Source organism: Biomphalaria glabrata, chromosome 11 (genome assembly GCF_947242115.1).
Source record: "Biomphalaria glabrata chromosome 11, xgBioGlab47.1, whole genome shotgun sequence".
Lineage (NCBI taxonomy): Eukaryota > Metazoa > Mollusca > Gastropoda > Planorbidae > Biomphalaria > Biomphalaria glabrata.
Genome location: NC_074721.1, coordinates 25,668,495 through 25,691,559, shown reverse-complemented (window position 1 = coordinate 25,691,559; position 23,065 = coordinate 25,668,495). Strand labels below are relative to the sequence as shown.

Here is a 23,065-nt window from a genome sequence, read left to right as displayed (position 1 = left end):
ATTCCTGACATTGTTTAGTTTGTCTTTTTAGTTGACCTGTGAACTAGGGCATTCCTGACATTGTTTAGTTTGTATTTTTAGTTGACCTGTGAACCAGGCATTCCTGACATTGTTTAGTTTGTCTTTTTAGTTGACCTGTGGCATTCCTGACATTGTTTAGTTTGTCTTTTTAGTTGACCTGTGAACCAGGCATTCCTGACATTGTTTAGTTTGTCTTTTTAGTTGACCTGTGGCATTCCTGACATTGTTTAGTTTGTCTTTTTAGTTGACCTGTGAACTAGGGCATTCCTGACATTGATTAGTTTGTCTATTTAGTTGACCTGTGGCATTCCTGACATTGTTTAGTTTGTCTTTTTAGTTGACCTGTGAACTAGGGCATTCCTGACATTGTTTAGTTTGTCTTTTAGTTCACCAGTGATCTAGGGCATTCCTGACATTGTTTAGTTTGTCTTTTTAGTTGACCTGTGATCTAGGGCATTCCTGACATTGTTTACTTTGTCTTTTTAGTTGACCTGTGTTCTAGGGCATTCCTGACATTGTTTACTTTGTCTTTTTAGTTGACCTGTGATCTAGGGCATTCCTGACATTGTTTAGTTTGTCTTTTAGTTGACCTGTGAACTAGGGCATTCCTGACATTGTTTAGTTGTTTTTCTGTAGGTTTAGTTTTCATTGCCACCACATTTCTTCTTATTTCTTTCTCTTCATTTTCTCTTTGACTACATTGAATTGCTGAAAACTGATCTTTAACATTAACAAAGCAAATGAGTTGAACTGTGAAACTGCCCAATTACCGGATCAATCAGTCAAGCTTTAAGTGACACGATCAAAACAAGTTCCTACGACCAACAAACAGTTCTTGAATCGTTCTTCAGAACCTTTCAGAATCATCATCACGGAAATACATTTGTGTGGCACTTCCTTGCTAGGCGTAGATATCAAATAGAAACAATCTCAAACCGTTTTACATGCAACGTCTTCTTTTGGTTCTCTCACTGTTTGTACACATACATCCGGTTTCACTTTCGTTTTCATGGCGTATTTCAAATATTTGCAACGGCTACATCTAAAAGTGTGTTTGTTTGGAAAATAAACTCAAGCGCAATGTTTTCTTTTAGAGACTTGGGTGTTTACAAACCAGGCATGATTAGGACCGCGATCCATTGAATCTCTCCGCGTTCATTGTTTAGTTTCATGCTACTGTCAACAATGCCATGAACCAACTCCACAAGTCTATAGACGTTGAATGTTGAGACAGCTTGGTATTCGAAAACATGATACGGCAAGTTGATAATAACTGATCAGGTGTATACCAGGTGTTGCTTTTTATCTGCTCATTCTCTTCTCTCACATTCTTATGACCTCTTTTTCTATCTCTCTCTTTCCCTTTCTCTCTCTCTTTCCCTTTCTCTCTCTCTCTTTCCCTTTCTCTCTCTTTCCCTTTCTCTCTCTCTTTTTCCCTTTCTCTCTCTCTCTCTCTTTCCCTTTCTCTCTCTCTCTTTCCCTTTCTCTTTCTCTCTTTTGAAAGTTCGAATGTTAGCCTGTGTGTGCATTAAGTAACTAGAGCAACTATAAAATATGTTTATGAAGACCACTTCTGTCTAGATGTCCGCAACCTTTAGTATGATTCCAGCTTATGAGCTAGGCCCCTACGTAATTGTCCCTTCCCTACTGTTTGAACCGGGCGGTGTTGAGTCATACTCTAATCGTTTCTTTCTTTTTGTTAAGAAATCTTCCACTCTTTTGAGTTATTTCCTTACAGGTCATACGCCGAGTGAATTGCAGTGATTTGATTGGTTTGTCTCAATTGTCTAGCTTCCTGCTAATTGTGTAAACATTCAGACAGGTTCAGAATTGAGTCAGAATTGAGACCAGCCAGCCGCCTACCTCCTGCCTCCTCGAACATAACCTGCACACACTCTTGTTGGAGTTGTACTTTCTCTCTCCCACACACTCTTGTTAGAGTTGTATTTTCTCTCTCCCACACACTCTTGTTAGAGTTGTACTTTCTCTCTCCCACACACTCTTGTTAGAGTTGTACTTTCTCTCTCCCACACACTCTTGTTAGAGTTGTACTTTCTCTCTCCCACACACTCTTGTTAGAGTTGTACTTTCTCTCTCCCACACACTCTTGTTAGAGTTGTACTTTCTCTCTCCCACACACTCTTGTTAGAGTTGTACTTTCTCTCTCCCACACACTCTTGTTAGAGTTGTACTTTCTCTCTCCCACACACATATATATAGTGTCTCAATGCTTCCTGCACACACTCTTGTTAGAGTTGTACTTTCTCTCTCCCACACACATATATTGTCTCAATGCTTCCTGCACACACTCTTGTTAGAGTTGTACTTTCTCCCACACACATATAGTGTCTCAATGCTTCCTGCACACACTCTTGTTAGAGTTGTACTTTCTCTCTCTCACACACATATAGTGTCTCAATGCTTCCTGCACACACTCTTGTTAGAGTTGTACTTTCTCTCTCTCACACACATTAGTGTCTCAATGCTTCCTGCACACACTCTTGTTAGAGTTGTACTTTCTCTCTCTCACACACATTAGTGTCTCAATGCTTCCTGCACACACTCTTGTTAGAGTTGTACTTTCTCTCTCTCACACACATTAGTGTCTCAATGCTTCCTGCACACACTCTTGTTAGAGTTGTACTTTCTCTCTCTCACACACATTAGTGTCTCAATGCTTCCTGCACACACTCTTGTTAGAGTTGTACTTTCTCTCACACACATATAGTGTCTCAATGCTTCCTGCACACACTCTTGTTAGAGTTGTACTTTCTCTCACACACATATAGTGTCTCAATGCTTCCTGCACACACTCTTGTTAGAGTTGTACTTTCTCTCACACACATATAGTGTCTCAATGCTTCCTGCACACACTCTTGTTAGAGTTGTACTTTCTCTCACACACATATAGTGTCTCAATGCTTCCTGCACACACTCTTGTTAGAGTTGTACTTTCTCTCTCCCACACACACACACATATTGTCTCAATGCTTCTATGACGCCCCCACAGGGAGACTTTGTTTCGTTATGCGCTTCATTCAAGTGATCATTGCCTCATTACTCAACGGAACAGCTCTGCATTATCTGCAGTGGTTGAAATCATCAGCATGTCTGCATTTGTTAAAAGTCACATGACCGAGAACGTCTGCATTTTGTTTATGTCACCATATATGTGTACATGTGTTTAAGTCACACCACAGAATAAGTCTGAATTTAACTCACACCACAGAGTATGTCTGCTCACACTATATATGTCTGCATTATAGAGTATGTCTGCGTTTAGTCACATCACAGGGTATGTATGCATTTTGTTTAAGTCACATTATAGAATATGTCTGCGTTTAAGTCACACCATAGAGTATTTCTGCTCACCACATAGTGTCTGCATGAGTTTAAGTCACACCACAGTTGACCACAGAGTATTTCTGAATCTGTTTAAGTCACACCATAGAGAATGTCAGCTGTCTTTAAGTCACACAATAGGGTATATCTCAATGTCGCTACATTCAGCAACTTGCCTGTGTCTTAAAAGACACTTGCATGCACCTGTATTACTATCTGATTTGTTACCCAAAGTATGTACTTATGGGTACTTATGGTCCTATCTGTTGCATTACACACTATGCTTCAAGACATGTACATGTGCTATTAGTCCTGTTACAATGTTCATGAAGTCGAGTAAATGCAGTGACGTTCCTATCGTTGTCTAACAATAAATCTTGTCTGATGTTGATCCACAAGCTGGGCCTGCTGAATTGTGAAATTACTGACAAACTTGATACACTGTTAGTCTGTTTGACTGCTCAAAGTGTCTGGTGAACTGTTTGACTGCTCATAGTGTCTGGTGAACTGTTTGACTGCTCAAAGTGTCTGGTGAACTGTTTGACTGCACATAGTGTCTGGTGAACTGTTTGACTACTCATAGTGTCTGGTTAACTGTTTGACTGCTCATAGTGTCTGGTGAACTGTTTGACTGCACATAGTGTCTGGTGGATTGTTTTACTGCACATAGTGTCTGGTGGACTGTTTGACTGCAAATAGTGTCTGGTGGACTGTTTGACTGCTCAAAGTGTCTGGTGAACTGTTTGACTGCACATAGTGTCTGGTGAACTGTTTGATTGCTCATAGTGTCTGGTGAACTGTTTGACTGCTCATAGTGTCTGGTGAACTGTTTGACTGCAGATAGTGTCTGGTGAACTGTTTGAATGCTCATAGTGTCTGGTGAACTGTTTGACTGCTCAAAGTGTCTGGTGAACTGTTTGACTGCTCAAAGTGTCTGGTGAACTGTTTGACTGCTCAAAGTGTCTGGTGAACTGTTTGACTGCACATAGTGTCTGGTGAACTGTTTGACTGCTCAAAGTGTCTGGTGAACTGTTTGACTGCTCATAGTGTCTGGTTAACTGTTTGACTGCTCAAAGTGTCTGGTGAACTGTTTGACTGCTCATAGTGTCTGGTTAACTGTTTGACTGCTCAAAGTGTCTGGTGAACTGTTTAGTGCTCAAAGTGTCTGGTGAACTGTTTGACTGCACATAGTGTCTGGTTAACTGTTTGACTGCACATAGTGTCTGGTGAACTATTTGACTGCACATAGTGTCTGGTGAACTGTTTGACTGCTCAAAGTGTCTGGTGAACTGTTTGACTGCAGATAGTGTCTGGTGAACTGTTTGAATGCTCATAGTGTCTGGTGAACTGTTTGACTGCTCAAAGTGTCTGGTGAACTGTTTGACTGCTCATAGTGTCTGGTTAACTGTTTAGTGCTCAAAGTGTCTGGTGAACTGTTTGACTGCTCAAAGTGTCTGGTGAACTGTTTGACTGCTCAACGTGTCTGGTGAACTGTTTGACTGCACATAGTGTCTGGTAAACTGTTTTGTGCTCAAAGTGTCTGGTGAACTATTTGACTGCTCAAAGTGTCTGTTGAACTGTTTGACTGCTTAAAGTGTCTGGTGAACTGTTTGACTGCTCAAAGTGTCTGGTGAACTGTTTGACTGCAGATAGTGTCTGGTGAACTGTTTGAATGCTCATAGTGTCTGGTGAACTGTTTGACTGCTCAAAGTGTCTGGTGAACTGTTTGACTGCTCATAGTGTCTGGTTAACTGTTTAGTGCTCAAAGTGTCTGGTGAACTGTTTGACTGCTCAAAGTGTCTGGTGAACTGTTTGACTGCTCAACGTGTCTGGTGAACTGTTTGACTGCACATAGTGTCTGGTAAACTGTTTTGTGCTCAAAGTGTCTGGTGAACTATTTGACTGCTCAAAGTGTCTGGTGAACTGTTTGACTGCTCAAAGTGTCTGGTGAACTGTTTGACTGCTCAAAGTGTCTGGTGAACTGTTTGACTGCACATAGTGTCTGGTGAACTGTTTGACTGCTCAAAGTGTCTGGTGAACTGTTTGACTGCTCATAGTGTCTGGTTAACTGTTTGACTGCTCAAAGTGTCTGGTGAACTGTTTAGTGCTCAAAGTGTCTGGTGAACTGTTTGACTGCACATAGTGTCTGGTTAACTGTTTGACTGCACATAGTGTCTGGTGAACTGTTTGACTGCACATAGTGTCTGGTGAACTGTTTGACTGCTCAAAGTGTCTGGTGAACTGTTTGACTGCTCAAAGTGTCTGGTGAACTATTTGACTGCTCACTGTGCCAGGTAAACTGTTAGACTGCTATTCAAACACTTGATACACATTAAGTAAGATAGAATCAGAAGCGTTTTTCTATATAAATACATTGTTTTTTTTTAAGTATAAGAATAAATGACTGGTTCTTTTTCGCTAATTTGATAAATATCAAATTTAACCATTTCCAACTTATGCCAGGCCTTGGAGGTCCAGGTGTCTAGCAATTTTATAGTGGATATCAATCAGTGGAAATATGAAAGATGTTCACGGGAACAAGATGACCTAGCAGTGACTCACGGAGTTACTTTCTGGAAGAAATTTTTGTAGCTGACTTTCTTTCTGGAATGCATGTGTTGTAACAGACTTTCTTTCTGGAATGCATGTGTTGTAACAGACTTTCTTTCTGGAATGCATGTCTTGTAACAGACTTTCTTTCTGGAATGCATGTCTTGTAACAGACTTTTTTTCTGGAATGCATGTCTTGTAACAGACATTCTTTCTGGAATGCATGTCTTGTAACAGACTTTCTTTCTGGAATGCATGTGTTGTAACAGACTTTCTTTCTGGAATGCATGTCTTGTAACAGACTTTTTTTCTGGAATGCATGTCTTGTAACAGACTTTCTTTCTGGAATGCATGTCTTGTAACAGACTTTCTTTCTGGAATGCATGTCTTGTAACAGACTTTCTTTCTGGAATGCATGTCTTGTAACAGACATTCTTTCTGGAATGCATGTCTTGTAACAGACTTTCTTTATGGAATGCATATCTTGTAACAGACTTTTTTTCTGGAATGCATATCTTGTAACAGACATTCTTTCTGGAATGCATATCTTGTAACAGACTTTCTTTCTGGAATGCATGTCTTGTAACAGACTTTCTTTCTGGAATGCATATCTTGTAACAGACATTCTTTCTGGAATGCATATCTTGTAACAGACTTTTTTTCTGGAATGCATATCTTGTAACAGACTTTTTTTCTGGAATGCATATCTTGTAACAGACATTCTTTCTGGAATGCATGTGTTGTAACAGACATTCTTTCTGGAATGCATATCTTGTAACAGACTTTTTTTCTGGAATGCATTTCTTGTAACAGACTTTCTTTATGGAATGTCTAGTAACCGAAACATATGCCTTCTATCTGAAATACATTGTTTGTAACTGAAACACATGTCTAGTAACTGAAACACATGTCTAGTAACTGAAACACATGTCTAGTAACTGAAACACGTCTAATAACTGAAACACGTGTCTAGTAACTGAAACACATGTCTAGTAACTGAAACACATGTCTAGTAACCGAAACACATTGTTTGTAACTGAAACACGGGTCTAGTATCTAGTTATATAAAACACAGGTCTTGTATCTAAAACACCGGTCTTATTTATAAAACCCAAGTCGTGTTTATAAGAAACATAAACATAGTATCTGAAGGCTAGTATCTGAAACACTTGTCCAGTAACTGAAACACATGTCCGGTATCTGAAACTGATGTCCAGTTACTGAAACACCTGCCTGGTACCTGAAACACATTCCAGTAACGGAACATGTCCAGTTACAGAACCACATGTTTCTAGTACCTAAACATATGTCTAGTACGTGAAATAAATGTTTTGTAACTTAAACACATGGCTAGTATCTGAAACTTGTCTTGTATATGAAACACATGTCTGATATATGAAACACATGTAGAAACGTGTGTACGCTTTTTCTCTGTGATATTCTGAAACGTTTTGAGTTTGAAAACTGAACACTTCTAGTGTAGACTGACCTACTGACACGTCCTGATCTTCGATTCACTTTCGACTCGTACATTTTCATAGGAACGGACGGACGATCTCCTTACGTTTGAGACTGTTGGTCACATCTTGAGAACTAGCATATCTAAAATGTAGCATCTGCTTACAGACATTCACAGAGACAGTCGGTCACATCTAGAGAACTAGCATATCTAAAATGTAGCATCTGCTTACAGATATTCACAGAGACAGTCGGTCACATCTAGAGAACTAGCATATCTAAAATGTAGCATCTGCTTACAGATATTCACAGAGACAGTCGGTCACATCTAGAGAACTAGCATATCTAAAATGTAGCATCTGCTTACAGACATTCACAGAGACAGTCGGTCACATCTAGAGAACTAGCATATCTAAAATGTAGCATCTGTTTACAGACATTCACAGAGACAGTCGGTCACATCTAGAGAACTAGCATATCTAAAATGTAGCATCTGCTTACAGATATTCACAGAGACAGTCGGTCACATCTAGAGAACTAGCATATCTAAAATGTAGCATCTGCTTACAGATATTCACAGAGACAGTCGGTCACATCTAGAGAACTAGCATATCTAAAATGTAGCATCTGCTTACAGACATTCACAGAGACAGTCGGTCACATCTAGAGAACTAGCATATCTAAAATGTAGCATCTGTTTACAGACATTCACAGAGACAGTCGGTCACATCTAGAGAACTAGCATATCTAAAATGTAGCATCTGCTTACAGACATTCACAGAGATAGTCGGTCACATCTAGAGAACTAGCATATCTAAAATGTAGCATCTGCTTACAGACATTCACAGAGACAGTCGGTCACATCTAGAGAACTAGCATATCTAAAATGTAGCATCTGTTTACAGATATTCACAGAGACAGTCGGTCACATCTAGAGAACTAGCATATCTAAAATGTAGCATCTGTTTACAGACATTCACAGAGACAGTCGGTCACATCTAGAGAACTAGCATATCTAAAATGTAGCATCTGCTTACAGACATTCACAGAGACAGTCGGTCACATCTAGAGAACTAGCATATCTAAAATGTAGCATCTGCTTACAGACATTCACAGAGACAGTCGGTCACATCTAGAGAACTAGCATATCTAAAATGTAGCATCTGTTTACAGACATTCACAGAGACAGTCGGTCACATCTAGAGAACTAGCATATCTAAAATGTAGCATCTGTTTACAGATATTCACAATTGATAGATGGATGATCTCCCTCTTCACTGATGTACATGACATTGAGATTTGTTTCTTCTTTCCACTCCCTAAGCAGCTGATCCACACATTGACCTGTACGGTTTTCTTTATCTGACAATCTTGTCGAAATAGTCATTAGGTGAAATTCTCTTCCGACTGGTGACCTAGATCTAGTTATTGCCCAGTCACAGCGTTGTTTTAGCACAGAAATAGTGTTGAACTAAAGCCTTTCCTTGTTTTCAACATCAAATGAAACATTTTTTTTCTGATCTGATTTGAAGTAGATAGAGATTTACGTATGCTGAGGAAAATAAACAAATATTGTCAAAATAATCGTTTTGTATCATATTTGTTTTAAGTAACGCGCACACTTCAGCTGGGAAATCTACTGGACATTGTAAGTGTACATAAAGTGTACTGGGGACTTCAGTGCGATGGAACATTGAACATTAACTGCGAAGATGTACCAAAATATTGAGAATCCCCGTGGTAAAATTGAAACAGACTGGGGGCATTATGTTTTTGTTTTGTCCTCTAAGTGTGTCCAGGGGCTGCGTGACAGAATCATATTTCTTGACCAGAGTTTCCTGGAATAGTATGCTGGTGGCTAATGGCAGTCCTAGAGTTGAACTTTATACTCTGGTTGAGTTTGACTCCATTGTCTGGTTATTATGAAGTACAACGTTTAGCTTCATGGATGACAAAGTCAACTGTGTGTCACATTTCATCAAGCATTATGTACTGCTAGGTTCTACCTTTTTAGTTGCCTAGGGACAAACTAAGCCATTTTATACGACTGGATATCTCTGGAGAATATGATAGCAAAAAAACATTGACTGAATCGGTCAGTCTTGTCAGACTTGTATTGTGGACAGTGAATGGGGTTTTATCTTATTAGACAACGGCTCTCATTGTTTATCTGAGACTGTCTAGTATAACTCGCGGAGTCCGTTTTATCTTGTCCTCTAATGGTGGTTGCTTGTACTGTTGTGTTCATTTAGCTCCTAGTCCTTAAGAATTGAAGTTTATTACAAATCTCCCGCAGGAATGGCGACAGGCAGGGTTCAAACCCGGGACCATCGAGACGACTGTCCCAAGCGCATACCACATGACCAGACAGCCTTTTATTTTGTCATAATAACCACTTGTTTTGCTTCTCTGTTCGCCCTTTTAAGTTTATCCCATGTCCAATTGTTTTGTTTTGGTCTCTTGGCACATTGTGTGTGTGTTTTGCTTGTTGCGCTGTGCTATCCCTGTCCTCGTGATTTGTCTCTTGTTGTATTGTATCATTATAGTCTCAGGCCCTGGTGTGTTTGTCTCTTGTTGTGTTGTATTGTTATAGTCTCTGGCCCTGGTGTGTTTGTCTCTTGTTGTGTTATATTGTTATAGTCTCAGGCCCTGGTGTGTTTGTCTCTTGTTATGGCCCCGGTGTGTTTGTCTCTTGTTATGGCCCTTTCTTATCTTATATAATACAGACGTTACTTCAAAAAAGAAGATGATTACGCCCTGGTGTGTTTGTCTCTTGTTGTGTTGTATTGTTATAGTCTCTGGCCCTGGTGTGTTTGTCTGTTGTTGTGTTGTATTGTTATAGTCTCTGGCCCTGGTGTGTTTGTCTCTTGTTGTGTTATATTGTTATAGTCTCAGGTCCTGGTGTGTTTGTCTCTTGTTGTGTTGTATTATTATAGTCTCTGGCCCTGGTGTGTTTGCCTCTTGTTGCGCTGTATTGTTATAGTCTCTGGCCCTGGTGTGTTTGTCTCTTGTTGCGTTGTATTGTTATAGTCTCTGGCCCTGGTGTGTTTGTCTCTTGTTTTGTTTTATCATTATAGCCTCCTGTTCTGATGTGTTTGTCTCGTGTTTTATCATTATAGCCTCCTGTTCTGATGTGTTTGTCTCGTGGTTTATCATTATAGCCTCCTGTCCTGATGTGTTTGTCTCGTGTTTTATCATTATAGCCTTCTGTCCTGATGTGTTTGTCTCGTGTTTTATCATTATAGCCTCCTGTCCTGATGTGTTTGTCTCGTGTTTTATCATTATAGCCTCCTGTCCTGATGTGTTTGTCTCGTGTTTTATCATTATAGCCTCCTGTTCTGATGTGTTTGTCTCGTGGTTTATCATTATAGCCTCCTGTCCTGATGTGTTTGTCTCGTGTTTTATCATTATAGCCTCCTGTTCTGATGTGTTTGTCTCGTGTTTTATCATTATAGCCTCCTGTCCTGATGTGTTTGTCTCGTGTTTTATCATTATAGCCTCCTGTTCTGATGTGTTTGTCTCGTGTTTTATCATTATAGCCTCCTGTCCTGATGTGTTTGTCTCGTGTTTTATCATTATAGCCTCCTGTCCTGATGTGTTTGTCTCGTGTTTTATCATTATAGCCTCCTGTCCTGATGTGTTTGTCTCGTGTTTTATCATTATAGCCTCCTGTCCTGATGTGTTTGTCTCGTGTTTTATCATTATAGCCTCCTGTTCTGATGTGTTTGTCTCGTGTTTTATCATTATAGCCTCCTGTCCTGATGTGTTTGTCTCGTGTTTTATCATTATAGCCTCCTGTTCTGATGTGTTTGTCTCGTGTTTTATCATTATAGCCTTCTGTCCTGATGTGTTTGTCTCGTGTTTTATCATTATAGCCTCCTGTCCTGATGTGTTTGTCTCGTGTTTTATCATTATAGCCTCCTGTCCTGATGTGTTTGTCTCGTGTTTTATCATTATAGCCTCCTGTTCTGATGTGTTTGTCTCGTGTTTTATCATTATAGCCTCCTGTCCTGATGTGTTTGTCTCGTGTTTTATCATTATAGCCTCCTGTCCTGATGTGTTTGTCTCGTGTTTTATCATTATAGCCTCCTGTTCTGATGTGTTTGTCTCTTGTTGTGTTGTATCTTTATAGTCTCTGGTCCTGGTCTGTTTGTCTCGTGTTGTGTAGGTTTATATATGGGGATACACTATTTACTTGTATTTACAGATCCAATCCTACACATACTAATAAAGACAAACTTTGATGTTTACACTAGCCACTTGTTTTATTCCAGACTTCAATCAGCTCACTAAACACATCCAGCTTCGTTCAAGAGGCTGCCATCTTGTATGTGTGTCTGTCTGAGGTAGTAGCTTGAAGTTACCAGTTCCGTCTGAGGAGATGCTCCCAGCGCGAGGCTAACACTCTTTGCTGGCTTCATGCTGGAATATTACATTCTGGACCTTGTCTAGTCCATGTTTCAGGTCACATACCTCACCTGAAGGGGGTTAACTCTCCAATACTGGCTCGAGTTAGCCCCCCGTCGTTTCCAACAAACCTTTCATCATGTCGCTCCTGCAGTGGCAGAAACTGAGTCCCACGGAGTTCCACCAGCTCCAAGAGTACACGTCATGTAAGTACTCTTTGTTTTTCCTTAGCACACACACATACATAAATACATATATATCAGAAAAAAAAAACAACAAAAAAGTCTATATTGCAATTTAAGTTACATTGGTGGCCTTTCTCTTGACAGCTAGGGGGCTCTAGACGACTGGGGGAGGTTTCTTGCATTCTTCACTGCAGAAACGCATTCTCCTGACATCTGAAATTCATTATTCATCTTAGTAATAAAGGCAGGACAATTTAAGTAAAATTAAAATAAAATACTGAAGTATGACTGACATACAAGGCTACAAGTAAGTTCAGTATATCTTTATTAAGCGTATTTCTCGTACTATTATCTTCATGTTAAGCGAGACCTCTAGTAGTCTGCCTGCTTTGATCAGCGTAAGACGTAAACAGAACGATGGCCAGATGCTCCTTAGAATGTCTGTTTTTTTTGAGACATTTTGAATCATGTTTTTACTTGAAAAATATTCTATTCTGAATGTATAGGCCTAAACTACATTGTGACACAACCGATTTGGTCCTTGAAAAGAAAAGAAACTCCACATAGTGAACAAATAATTTAGATTAAAGCTTTGAGGGTCCCGCCGAAAAAAATATTTATACGAAAAATAATATTTGAAAAGTCGTTAATTTGTAAGTGTTCGATACTCCTGTTTGTAACTTCATTTTGTTACAGAACTATCATTCAAAGCTCTGAACAAGAAATCAAATAATTCGGAAGAGGGAGGAGAAATAAAGTTTACCAATTCGATTTTACTCTCAATTTGGTGTCTTTTTTTTTTTTTTTTTGATTCAAGTATAAATTATAGTCCCAAAGTAGTTATAAAAAAATTAAAATAAAAAATCTCAGACTAAGTAAAAAAATTAAGAAAAGGTGACTGGGAAAAAAATGTTTGGGTTCAAACCTCGTCTCAATTATTACTCTTATGCTTAAAATTCTCATGAATTCTAAATTTTCTAAAACAAAGTCTTTCTTCAAATAATTATGACAAATTCATTCGCAATGACATAGACTGTCGCCATAATTGACTATTCTATTAAATCTGTTTTAACAGTCATGTTTTCGTCGGAAAAAGGGAGAGGCGGTAGAGTGAAAACGATTAATTATTTCAGAGACCTCTTTTAGCGGCCCCCGTAAAGGGAAAAGTCGCTATTAGGTTTGTGCAAAATGTCCGTCTGTCACACTCAGATCTCGAAAACTAGAAAAGAAAAAATATTATTTCACCATGCGATGCCGCTTGAAAAGGGTAGGTGCAACATATACTTTAGGTTTTCTAAAAGCAAACCGTTTAATTTATAAAATTAATTACGCAAGATATTTTTTCATAAAAATACACCAATTCTAAAACAATTACATAAATGTAAGGGAGGTAATGTTACAATATGTTAACAAAGAACGACATTTTTTTATTTTTTTTTCGGTATCCCTAGATCTAAAACTCTAATTCAACTCTAAGATGATAAACCTTCTCTTAGCACAGATAGTTTTATACTTTAACACATGAACATATTAATTATAGTCCATTCATTTCATATTTTGATCAAATAAACATTCAAATTTGGTTTTCTAAAGCATTTTTAATAGACTGCATTCGTTACGAAAGCTGCGAAGCCGGGTTGAGATAGGCCTAGATCTATATTCATTCATGAATCGCGTACTAAAAATTATTTCGTTTAATTGTTCACTTTATAATCCCATTCATTTAACAAAGCTATCGCTCTTTTCGTTTTTAATAGATATGTATGTATCGGCTTCGGGTAAATCCATTTTCGCAAAACTAATTTTATTTTCGTAGCGAAAGAGAAAAAACTTGAAAGTATCATTAGCTACGTTTAACATACATTTAAATCCAATCCACTAGATTAGTAAACACAAACTTAGACCCGCAGGCCGCGGGTAGGCCTAATGTCAGGCTAGTATATTTATAAAATGTACAAGAAATGTTCACAACAAATATAAATATTAATTATAGGTGTCTTTTCTGGTCAACTAGCTGCTAAAATTAAAAGAAAACGTTTTTGTTTGTTTATAAAGGCTAAGAATGTACTTTGTATGTAAATATCCCGCACATTTTTTAAAAATGGACTTTTTATGCAGCGACTTTCATGCAGTAGCGTGACTAGTAGCGGCAAGACATGATACGAAACTAGTTCCCTCAAAAAGTTTTAAATAATCAGATTTTATTTATTTTTATCTATTATATAAAGTAGAAAGTAAGGCATATGTATGTATGTTACGAATAGAAATCAAAACCGTTTGAACAATCTTGATAAAACTTGGCAGAAATGTTCCTTGGGTACTAACTTAGACCGTAGTGTATGTATTGTAGCCCTAAAACAAACTTAAGACCCTCAAAAAAAAAAGTTGACCAACTCTATAAAAGCAATATAACTTCATGAAAAGATGGAAAGGATCTAGATTAGATCTAATTTTAGAAACTACACTTTGCGCAGATAGTTTTTTACTTTGACACGTGAAAATACAAAATATAGTCTATTGATTTCATTATTTAATAAAATTGAGCTTCAAATGTGTGTTTCAAATGCATTTTTACATAAATTCGTTCCTTATATTTGCGAATTTAGAATTCCTGACGAACATTATTTCATTAGACATTACGCGAAATGTGTCACATCTCTCTATTCCTAGGTCTAAAACTATAATTCCACTGTTAGATGATACAACTTCTCTTCGCAAAGATAGTTTTATAATTAAACACATGAACAAATTAATTATAGTCCATTCATTTCATATTTTAATCAAATTAACATTCAAATTTGGTTTTTCTAAAGCATTTTTCATATATTCGTTCGCTAAAGCAGCGAAGCCGTATTGAGATATATTCATTCATGAATCGCGTATAAAAAAGGTCACGCATGTGCAGAGCAAAGCCTTCTCGCAGCGCAGAATTAACTCTCCAAGCCAATATTTAACTCTAGATTAGTCTAGATCTAGATCTACGTCTAACTCAAGATCTACTTTATACTTTAACATATGAACATACAAAATTAAGTCTATTCATTTCATATTTTAATCAAATATATGTAGGCCTACAAGCAAATGTTTTTATTTGAAAAAAAAATGGAGTTAGGTCGATTGGCTATTTTGATAGCTTCATTCATACTATTTTTCACATTCACGAATTCGCTTTACTTATAACATTATTATTTCGTTTTATTGATTACAAAACACTCTCTGTGACTGTCGTAAATTTGCTTATTTGATATATCGACAGTGATACGCAAATGAAGACCCCCGGGCCGTGGGTAATATTTGTCTAATTTTATATAAAGACGCTTATTTTTTGTGCGTTTTGTCTGTCAGTCCGTCACGTTTAGATAAAAAAGAAAACTCTAAAAGCTATTGAAAATCTGACTTAACCTTTAATGTTCCTTCCGAAACATATTAATAGTTTTAAGTATCTATAATAGATTGTTCCGGATGTTTTTGTGAAAACAAATTAATGCCAATGAATGTTTGTTTGCTCTTCTAACTTATATTACATTTAATTTCCATGCTTAAACGTCCCGGATTTTTTTTATTTAAATAGCATATTGATGCTAAATGAAAATCTCTATACTGACGTATATTTCATTAACTATAAAATTGTTCCGGAAATTGTTTTATCAAAAAAAGAATTATGTCCAATGATTATTTGAAATAGCATCATTGACTTACATTACTCTTATAATCTTGGACAATAAGTCACTATAGTTTAATTATCGATATCCCATTGTTCCGTATTTTCAACTTAAAACAAATTTATGTCAAATGACTTTTTTTTTCTTCAAAAATATCGACAATAGTTGTTCAGGATTTTAAAATAATAAAGTAATTTACTAGAAACGACTATTTAAATCACTTTTTAGACTTATTTTACATTGAATTTCCTTGCTGAAACATAACAGAAGTTGTTTTGTTTTTTTTTTTAATCTGTAAAGAATGCTCCGGATTTGATTTTGAAAAAGAAATCAACCTACATTACTTAAATTTTATAACAAATCGTCGCCAAAATTATTCTGAATTTTATATGAAAAATCTCCTAATTGTTTGAAATCCTTCTTCTAATAAATAAAACAAATAATCTTCTTCTCATTAACGAATATCGGTTGTTCTGGATTATTCTGAAAAAAACATTCTAACTCTATTTATGTAAAATCGCACTTCTGTCGTACATTACATTTAATTTTCTAGCTAAAACGTTTTAAAATCTAAGTATCATTAATATTATGTTCCGATTTTTTTTTAAGGAAAACAACTCCCTAACACCAAAGTATTGTATGAAAATCTCTCCACAAGGCTATGGTACATCTAATTTTCAAAAATTTTATTAACGGTATTAGATTTATTTGGTATTCTCTTTTCCTCTCCCTATATATACAAACATCCGAACAGTCTAGTATACATACTTAAAACTATTGCAATGTTTCGGAATGAAAATGAAAGGTTAATCAAATTTTCAATAGCTTTTAGTTTTTTTTTATTAATATTAACATGACCGACAGACAGACTGACAGACAAAACGCACAGAAAATGAGGCTTCAATTCTAATATGTATATAATATATATAATGTATATATATATATATATATATATATATATATATATATATATATATATATATATATATATATATATATATAATATCTTTAATTGAATTCTATTAGAACTCTGTGCATAAATGACAATGATCCCTCGTTAAATTTCTCGTGTTAATAAAAACATTTTTTGTTACTAGCCCATTGTGACGTAATGGAATTTTTTCCTTTGACGTCATATGGAAATGAAAGGCTAAAAGAACTCACTTGTTGCACCAATGTCTATGAACACTAGATAAATGGCTCGTATTGATGAAAACATTTTTTAGTCTAACTAGGGCGTGTGACGTAGTGGATTTTTTTTTTAACCTTTGGCGTCATATGGAATTAATTCTTAAAATGAAATGCTAAAAGAACTCACTCGGTGCACCACTGTCTATGAACTCTCGATAAATTGCTCGTAGGCCTATAGATAAAGACATTTTTTAGTCTAACTTTGCCGTGTGACGTAGTGGATTTTTTTCCTTTGACGTCATATGGAATGAATTCTTCAAATAAAATGCTAAAATAATTCGGTATAGTAATATTTATTTAACCTCGTTATCTGACTCGTATTTTACAAAAAAAGACATAATAGCTAGATTTAGATCTAATCTAGATTTTTTTAAAACCACATCTAGATTTATTTACAGTATATCTAGATTTTTTAAACTAGATCTTGATTTATATACTAATTAAAATCATTGTAGATTCTAGATCAAGAAATTCTAGGTCTATTTTAGACTTATATAGACTATATCAAGATATAGAATTTCAATTCCTAGACTTAAAGTGTATGTTTTGATTTCCAAACGTCTAGATCAATATTGCAATGTTATAATATACTAAAACTAATCTACTATGTTTAAATTTAATGTTGCATTCAGTCTATTGATAGGCTATCTAGGTTTTTTTTTTCATAAATCTAATCCATCCATCCGTCCCAGTGGCGCTACAGCCCATGGAGGGCTCTGGCCTGTTTTAACACATCCTTCCATTCAGATCTCTCCTGTGCCTTTCGTCTTCACGCCCTAACCCCAAGCTGCTTCAGATCTGCTTCCACATCGTCAATCCATCGCATTCGGGGTCTGCCTTTGGGTCGCCTGCCTTTTGGTTTTTGCCTGTATACGATTTTCGCTCCTCTGTTGTCTGACATTCTTTCAAGGTGACCTGCCCAACGTAGTCTGTTCTTTTTTATTTCCGTCACTATTGGTGGGTCTTCATACAATTGATCTATCTCATGGTTAGTGCTTGTCCTCCACCCTGTTTCATCCTGTATGGCACCATAGATTTTCCTAAGAATTTTTCTTTCACAAATATTAAGTAAGTTTTCAGATGTCTTAGTCAGTGTCCAGGTCTCACTTCCATACATTGCTGCTGGTCTTATTATGGTTTTGTATATTATTTTCTTGGTTTTCCTTGAAATTGTTTTGCTCTTAAGTAAATGGTGGGTGCTATAAAAATGCCCTGTTGCCTCCTGCTATTCTTTCCTTTATTTCTGTTAGTAGGTCATTTTTGAAATTAATAGTACTTCCTAGATATTTGAAAGTTTGGACGTTTTCAAATTCGTGGTCTTTGATTTTGATATGTTGTCCCTCTGTTTGATTGTCTCTTGTCATTGCGATGTACTTGGTTTTACTAAATCTAATCTAAATTACATCTAAATTATTTCAATTTTAGATCTAGATCTAGTAGATATAGATCTTAAGAGTGCTAAATCGGAACAGGCGTAGCGCCATTAAAAGATGAACATAACATAATACATAATGATAATGAAACTAAAGCAAACATTCTAAACAAATACTTTGCATCAGCATTCTCAGCCCCAGGAGACAAAGACATATTACTGAATTTGAACCAAGTAGACAACATAGAAGATATAGTAGTACAAGAAAATGGAATTCAAAAACTATTAGCCAACACCAAACCAAATAAAGCTTCTGGACCTGATGGTATTCCAGCTAGATTACTCAAAGAACTAAGTAATGAGCTAGCCCCAGTGTTCAAAATACTCTTTCAGGCTTCACTTAACCAGGGCAGAGTACCAAAGGACTGGAAAGAAGCTAATGTCACCCCCTATTTAAAAAAGGAGAAAAATCTGACCCAGGAAACTACAGACCAGTATCACTTACCAGCATCACATGTAAAATCCTAGAACACATAATATGTAGCAACATCATAAACCACTTAGACAAACATAATGTCCTCACACCATACCAACATGGCTTTAGGAAATATAGATCATGTGAAACACAACTAATAGGACTAATTGATGATTTTTCAAAAGGTTTAGATAATAGTGAACAAATAGATGCTATCTTACTAGATTTTTCTAAGGCTTTTGACAAAGTTCACCACCATAGTTTGCTTAAAAAATTAAAATATTTCGGCATTAATGGTCCACTGCATCAGTGGATTAAAGACTTTCTGATAGGGAGAGAACAAACTGTAATAATAAATGGTTCTAAATCAACACCGATAACAGTAAACTCAGGTGTACCTCAAGGAACAGTCTTGGGTCCACTACTATTTTTAATTTACATAAATGATTTACCAAATTGCATTACTTCAGGAACAAAAGTCAGATTATTTTCAGACGATTGCATAATATATAGAACAATAAAAACAACACAAGACACAGATATTTTACAAAGAGAATTAGATGAATTACAGAAATGGGAATCAAATTGGAGCATGTCTTTCCACCCGGAAAAATGTCAGTTGTTAAGAGTAACAAAAAAACTAAAACAAATTAATTCCACTTATCTTATTCATGGCAAACCAGTAACACAGACTAAAAACGCAAAATACCTAGGTGTTATAATAAATGAAAAACTGTCATGGAATCCACATATTGATGAAACTACAAAAAAATCAAACAAAGCATTAGGATTTATTAAAAGAAATTTCAATAAATCAAATAAGAACATAAAACTAAAATGTTATTTAACCTTGGTTAGGCCAATAATAGAATATGCATCCTCTGTTTGGGACCCCTCAACTCAAGAAAACATTAAGAAACTAGAACAGACACAAAATAGAGCAGTGCGATTCATAACAAACGAATATTCACATTTGACTAGAGTAACACCTTTAGTAAAATCACTAAATTTAGAAAGCCTTCAGGACAGAAGACTCAAAAGTAAAGTAGCAATAATACATAAAACACTGAACCATAATCTTCAAATACAAAAACAAAATTTAATAAAATACTCTGAAAGACACAAAGATAAAGGCACATTCCTCGTCCCATATGCTAGGACAAATTTGTACAAATACTCCTTCTTCCCTAGTGCTATTAGAGCATGGAATGTGTTGCCTGAGCTAGCCAGGAAAACCAGTGACTTGGCAGAATTTAAGTCATTGGTTAATTTGCATGACTAAATGCATGACGCGTACGACGTAATCATCTTCTTTTTTGATGTAACGTCTGTATTATATAAGATAAGATCGGAAGTTGAGTTTATGTAAAGAATGTAGATCTACATCCTTATTCTAGTTCCATTTAAATGAAAATGCCAATAGCTCTGTTGATAACTGTGCTGAGACATCGAAGTACAAGTACAATATATCTGTTCGTTTCTTTCTTTTTTTTTTTTTTCAATTACAAATCAATGCTGAAAGATTATCTAAAATTGTGTCTGACATATTGTACATACCCGGTAGATGTCATGCCGTATTGTGTAATATATCTCTATCAATAATATGCTATTAGTTTGTTATCAGTTTGTTATCAAGTTAAGAGCAATGCCTGGTCGTGCGGTTAGCGTGCTGAACTGATTATCTCGACGGTCCCGGGTTCATTCCTGACATTCCAGACACCCAAAGACATTTTTATGATCTATGGCCTCCTTTAAACGACTATGGATCATCTCTTGGAAATGAGACGATGTCGCCCACACAGCAGTCTCCTCTCTCCCATAGCAACCGATGCATCCAAATAAACGGCAAGTGCCAATACATTAAGAGTCAGCAGCGTCGCAGGCTCTGCCAGAGTGTAGCACTGTGTGCTGCAGGCTCTGTCAGGATGTAGCACTATGTGCTGCAGGCTCTGTCAGGGTGTTTCACTATGTGCTGCTGGCTCTGCCAGTGTGTAGTACTATGTGTTGCAGGCTCTGCCAGGGTGTTGCACTAAGTGCTGCTGGCTCTGCCAGGGTGTAGCACTATGTGCTGCTGGCTCTGCCAGTGTGTAGTACTATGTGTTGCAGGCTCTGCCAGGGTGTTGCACTAAGTGCTGCTGGCTCTGCCAGGGTGTAGCACTATGTGCTGCTGGCTCTGCCAGTGTGTAGTACTATGTGCTGCAGGCTCTGCCAGGGTGTAGCAGTATGTGCTGCTGGCTCTGCCAGTGTGTAGTACTATGTGCTGCAGGCTCTGCCAGGGTGTAGCACTATGTGCTGCTGGCTCTGCCAGTGTGTAGTACTATGTGCTGCAGGCTCTGCCAGTGTGTTGTTCTATGCGTTGCAGGCTCTGCCAGGGTGTTGTACTATATGTTGCAGGCTATTCCAGGGTGTTGCACTATGTGTTGCAGGCTCTGCCAGGGTGTTGCACTAAGTGCTGCTGGCTCTGCCAGGGTGTAGCACTATGTGCTGCTGGCTCTGCCAGTGTGTAGTACTATGTGCTGCAGGCTCTGCCAGGGTGTAGCACTATGTGCTGCTGGCTCTGCCAGTGTGTAGTACTACGTGCTGCAGGCTCTGCCAGGGTGTAGCACTATGTGCTGCTGGCTCTGCCAGTGTGTAGTACTATGTGCTGCAGGCTCTGCCAGTGTGTTGTTCTATGCGTTGCAGGCTCTGCCAGTGTGTTGTACTATATGTTGCAGGCTATTCCAGGGTGTAGCACTATGTGCTGCTGGCTCTGCCAGGGTGTTGTTCTATGTGTTGCAGGCTCTGCCAGGGTGTTGTTCTATGTGTTGCAGGCTCTGCCAGGGTGTTGTACTATATGTTGCAGGCTATTCCAGGGTGTTGCACTATGTGTTGCAGGCTCTGCCAGGGTGTTGCACTATGTGTTGCAGGCTCTGCCAGGGTGTTGCACTATGTGTTGCAGGCTCTGCCAGGGTGTTGCACTATGTGTTGCAGGCTCTGCCAGGGTGTTGCACTATGTGTTGCAGGCTCTGCCAGGGTGTTGCACTATGTGTTGCAGGCTCTGCCAGGGTGTTGCACTATGTGTTGCAGGCTCTGCCAGGGTGTTGCACTATGTGTTGCAGGCTCTGCCAGGGTGTTGCACTATGGGCTTCAAGCTGCCAAAGGTTCGCCGGCTCCTTTTTTTTTTTTTTTTACTCAGGGTTAACTCCCGAAGTTTTCCCCATGTTTGGGTATACCTGCAAAGCAGCAGAGGTTTGAATTCAGAGTTTTTCGTTTTCTTAGATGCTAGCCAGCCAAGGCTAACAAGTCCCTCCTGCCCGAAGCTAACTGGTTTAGGCGCCAGTTACTCGCCTTTGCTATTTCTCCTATTAGTGAGAACAGTTACGCCTCACCAGATATTTGAACCATAATTTAGCAATAAATACCTAGTACTCAACTCCACAACTAGAGACTGTCAATATGTTATTAAAATGAGTGTCGAGGTAATGCTTTGTCTATTTCAGTAAATTTAGTTCCGAGCATTGCTTTGTCCATTCTCTGACATTTCGTGTCCAGGTAAATTTTGGTCTATTTCAACACTTTTTGTTCCGAGCATTGCTTTGTCCATTCTCTGACATTTCGTGTCCAGGTAATTTTTGGTCTATTTCAACACCTTTTGTTCCGAGCAACTGGGTTTGCGTTATCACTGCACTCATCCTTAATAGTAGAATAATTAGTGACGAGAATTGGTTTAGTCCATTATAATACATTTAGATCTTTGATATTTATTTTGATTTATATTTGATATTTATTTTTCAAAAAGAACCGAATTAAATAAACTCCCATTAATTATCCAGCTCAGTGTTTCTCAAACTGTATTCCTCGGAACCCTAGTGTGCCGTGAGGTCTGAATAGGTGTTCCAATTAACTAGTATGCCACCATAATCAATAAATAAATAAGCAAAGTGTTCCGCTAAATACTCGGAATGTGTGAAGTGTTCCGTTTTGGAAAAAGTTTGGGAAACACTAGCTAAATGAAACATTTCAACGCGAATACACCTCAAAATGCTGATAAATCTTGGTTGGCATAATGTCACATAGCGTGTCAAAAGTTTTATCATCATTATGTAATAGAAGAAAAGTTGTCATCAAAAACAAGGTGACGAAGGGAGTTCGTGTAACACTAACTCGTAGGCGGCTCCTGAGGGTTTTCTTATTCAGTTGATAAAAAGATAATGCTTTACCTATTGAAAATGTGTCAACGAATGTACAATGGGGTAGTTCCGGATCTCTTCTCAGTCACGTGGGTGTGTTGTTTAAATTAATTAACATTAATACATTCATTTCATTTTAATTTAAACATGAAAATAGTCTAGATCTATACATCTTTAAGTAATAAAAAGTATGTTACAATAATTCACTAATTTTTATGATTGTTTAGTAGGTC

At 37.4% G+C, this 23,065-nt stretch overlaps 2 protein-coding genes across 11 annotated transcripts in view; one reads left to right on the top strand and one right to left on the bottom strand.

Moving 5' to 3' along the window:
• Positions 1 to 23,065, top strand: part of LOC106054868 (diacylglycerol kinase beta-like) — a 118,352-nt gene that overhangs the window by 47,813 nt on the left and 47,474 nt on the right. For 9 of the 10 annotated variants that reach the window (XM_056004690.1, XM_056004697.1, XM_056004698.1 and 6 more), the window contains exon 2: positions 11,646 to 11,984. The exons of the other annotated variant lie outside the window; for it this stretch is intronic. In XM_056004690.1, coding sequence (XP_055860665.1) covers positions 11,918 to 11,984 — 67 coding nt within the window. In that variant the 5' untranslated portion in view covers positions 11,646 to 11,917. The remainder of the gene's footprint in view (positions 1 to 11,645; positions 11,985 to 23,065) is intronic. 10 annotated transcript variants of the gene reach the window in all.
• On the bottom strand, positions 10,349 to 11,919 carry LOC129928952 (uncharacterized protein DDB_G0284459-like). Its single transcript, XM_056045555.1, has 2 exons — positions 11,910 to 11,919; positions 10,349 to 11,460 (listed from the first exon to the last, which is right to left on the bottom strand). The coding sequence occupies exons 1-2, from the start codon at positions 11,917 to 11,919 to the stop codon at positions 10,349 to 10,351; spliced, it is 1,122 nt and encodes a 373-aa protein (XP_055901530.1).